The following is a 3547-nucleotide window of genomic DNA, read 5'->3' on the forward strand; positions in this document are numbered from 1 at the left end:
ACCCGTTCGGTTTAGCATCTCAAGCGGAACAAGTGTTTTACACATCATACCCTGCGGTAACAAGGGATATAGAGGATTTGTGGGCGGTTGTCAAGATAAACCACAAGGTGTATATGAAGTCATCGAAGCTCAAACTGAAGATGCAATCAATGGTGACACGAGAGAAGGGATCTTTCAAATTGATGAACGGTTTGAGTTACCAGATGAAATAACTAGTAGTGAATGCCTATGCCTCGTTACAAATACCAATGCAACTCAGCAAGTAAGTGACAATGAAGATGAAGAATCTGAACCAGGAGAATTTGATGTTGAAGAAGAGGAAGAAGCAGACAATGATGAAGATGAAGTGGTTTACTATAATCTTTTAGATTTAGATCAAGATGACTCTGATTCTTAGGAACACTGTTTGATGTACTATTTAAACTGTTTTTGATTGTTCATATGGTATGATCATTATTATTTTATCAATTTTAATATTTTTAGTTATCTATCTGACCATTATTGTTTTATGAAACACAGGGCGCATATTGATGTCGAATTGTGGAGTTGTTTGTAAACCTAGCCGTCAGGGTTCTAAGGGCAGTCAGCAGCAACATTCTGGGGGCAAACAAACATCACATGAGTACACTTCTCATCGTGAAGATCGCATAGATGCACCATATGAGTCTACTCCTAGTCGTGGAGACGCTAGAGCTTGATCACATGAGTCCACTCCCACTAGTAGTGGAGGCCCTAGACGAACATTACATGAGTCCCCTAATACTAGTTATGGAGGAACTAGACTGGCATTACATGATTCTCCTCCTACTAGTCGTGAAGGCAGCATACCTATATCACAAGACTTCATTCCTACTATTCCTGGACATAATACAAGACATAGTACAGTGACACCATTTGGCAGATGTAGATCCTGTTCATGTAGAACTAGTGGGTGGTTATCTTGGGTTATTACAGCAGATGAACCCAGATGGGGGACTTTACAGTGACGAGGGTGTCGATGAGGGAGATGGCCACACTACGCCACATGGTTCAAATAACACGGACATACCTGCTTATGGTACCTCTTAGAGTCGATTTATCTCTTGCATAGGGAAAAAGTATGTCTTTAGATCACTTAAATTTACAACTAAATTTATGTTAATTTGTATGTTATATTTATACTTACTGGACTATTTCAACATTGTAGGTTTGGGAGATATGATGTGGTGCGGGCGGTTAGGCGGCTGATAGATCAATATATAGAAGGCTCTTGGATATGTTTTTAAAGAAATCCCTAAAGAAGTGATCGAACATATTTGGATTAAATTCAAGGTGTTATATTAAGTCGAGTGTTTTCAATTTTAACATGGATTAATTATTTGTATATCTTACCATCATTCGTTTTAAATTTACACTTTTAACTTATGGTTTTTCATTTTTACAGACACTTTATGATTGGGATTTAAGAGAGGATGAAAAAGTTAGGGAAAACTTTGAGTTTATCGTCCAAGATCGATATAGAGACCTCATGGGTACATTTAGGAATAGATCAGCAGATATGGCTAGAGCTGCTGAACATGATATGTCACCGGATAATAAAGACTATAATATCATGCAGAATTTTGTACCCAATGGGATGCAATCTCAGAGGTGGAAGGATTTGTGTAGGGTAAGCATGATAACACTTTTTTTTAATTGTTCATTTCTTTTCATATTATTATACATATACTACTCTTTAAAGGAATGGAACACGGATGCGTGGCTGAAAAGATCTGCAAGCGGGAAGAGTAACCGCAATACTGCTGATAGTGGTGGGAAAATAGCAAGACATACTGGGGGTAGTATTAGTTATGATGAGCACCGCATTAGATTCGTAAGTATTCATATCAAATAAATTTTAGTAATATCTTCTTCGTTTAACATAAATTACATCGTTTATACTTGTAGATAGCAAAAAAGGGACAACCACCCACATTTTTGGAGTTGTTCTTGATCACTCATCTAGATAAAACATCAAAGAAGAAATATTTTGATGGAGATGTTGAGGGAAAGCAGTTTTGCACTGAGAGAGCAAGGGAAGCTTATGTAAGATATCTTTATCTTTTTTTTTCATTTTTTGTTGCAACTTTTATTACAATAATAGTTGTGTTTTATTTCCTTGTAGGAAGCGTAGTCTCAAGCCTTGCTTGAGAAGTATGGGGATGATTTGGTTGATCACCCGATTGATGATGCTGAATTGTGGGCTAAAACCCAAAGGGAGATAAGTGGTTCTTCAAGGAGTAGTTATATCTATGGAGTTGGATCTTCGGATATAAACTCTTTGTTCAATGGGAAATCATCTGTTGGTGCGGGGTGTTCGTCGTCCTATTGCGGGTCTCAACAGGAGGTATATTTCCTTAATAAATATATTGTTTATATTATAGATAAAGAAAGTACATTACTATAACTACACACTTTGTGAGACATGAAAACAGTCCCTAATATATTTATTTCAAAAAAGCCAAGAAACTTAAACAGAGTATTATGTTGCAATTATGAATGAAAAATAAAGTATCTTGTTATTATGAAGTATGTTGTTATTATAAAGTACGTTACTATTATGAATGAAAACAACCCATAAATAAATAATTTGTTGTTAGAATTTTGTTAAAATAAAGTGTGTTGCTATTATGGATAAAAAATAAGTAAAAGACCTATATTGGTAGCAAATTAAAGTACATTGCTATTATGGAATACATTTTTGGTATGTTTCTATAATGGATAAAGAATGTTGATATATTGTTTGTTTGCTAATTATATGTTTGTTTTTAGGTTAAGGAGCTACGAAACCAACTTGAAAATGTGGAGAGGGAAAGAGTTTTGATGCAACAAAAACAAGAAATGATGGAACAACAATTGGCTCAACTAATGAGACGATTTGGTAACCATCCTGAAGACCGATGTTAGTTTTGTTTGGAATATTTTATTAAACATGTTGGTGAAGTACAAAAATGTAATTGTTTTGGTGAAGTAGTAGATGGTAACTATCATCCGGATGAAGTATTGGTTTTGTGGATATTTAGTAATTACTATCATGTTTGAAGTTTTGAATAGTAGTTAACATTTTGGATTTATATTGAATTATTTGTGTTTGTTATTATTGTGGTTTAAAGTCCATATTTGAAGAATTTGTATTTGATTTATAGTTTATTATATAATTTATGTAGAAATGGAATTATTATAATTTCATTAATATTGTTAATTTATAGTATTTAAAATAAAAAACAAAAACAAAAAAAAACTGCAACATAATACCTACAGAAAAAAAACATCGAATTTATTTTTTCTAAAAACGAAGTTTGTTGGAAATTTGTGGGAAAAGTTTGTAGCAATTCTGTTGGAAACATGATTTGTAGGAATTCTGACGGAAAAAAGCTGCCAGGGGGTTAGGGAAACTTTGTTGGCATTTTGTTGGAAATTTGTTGGAGTTTCCTACGAAATATTTTGTAGGAAATGTGTCAGACTTTTTGTTGGAAATTTGTAGGAATCTTATTTCCCACGGCCCTTTTCCAAAAACCACTTTTTGTAG

General features: G+C 34.0%; 1 protein-coding gene across 1 annotated transcript; it reads left to right on the forward strand.

The window, feature by feature from the left end:
- The first annotated feature begins 968 nt into the window (after positions 1-968).
- LOC145094583 (uncharacterized) lies at positions 969-3126 on the forward strand. Its single transcript, XM_079032725.1, has 7 exons — positions 969-1097; positions 1187-1311; positions 1424-1648; positions 1721-1852; positions 1927-2064; positions 2144-2365; positions 2791-3126. Exons 3-6 carry the CDS (start codon positions 1508-1510, stop codon positions 2150-2152), a joined length of 420 nt encoding a protein of 139 aa, XP_078888851.1. The 5' UTR covers positions 969-1097; positions 1187-1311; positions 1424-1507; the 3' UTR covers positions 2153-2365; positions 2791-3126.
- Positions 3127-3547: the final 421 nt, after the last annotated feature.

The sequence above is a fragment of the Lactuca serriola genome, chromosome 3 (genome assembly GCF_051521515.1).
Source record: "Lactuca serriola cultivar US96UC23 chromosome 3, Lser_US96UC23_V15, whole genome shotgun sequence".
Taxonomy (NCBI): Eukaryota; Viridiplantae; Streptophyta; class Magnoliopsida; order Asterales; family Asteraceae; genus Lactuca; species Lactuca serriola.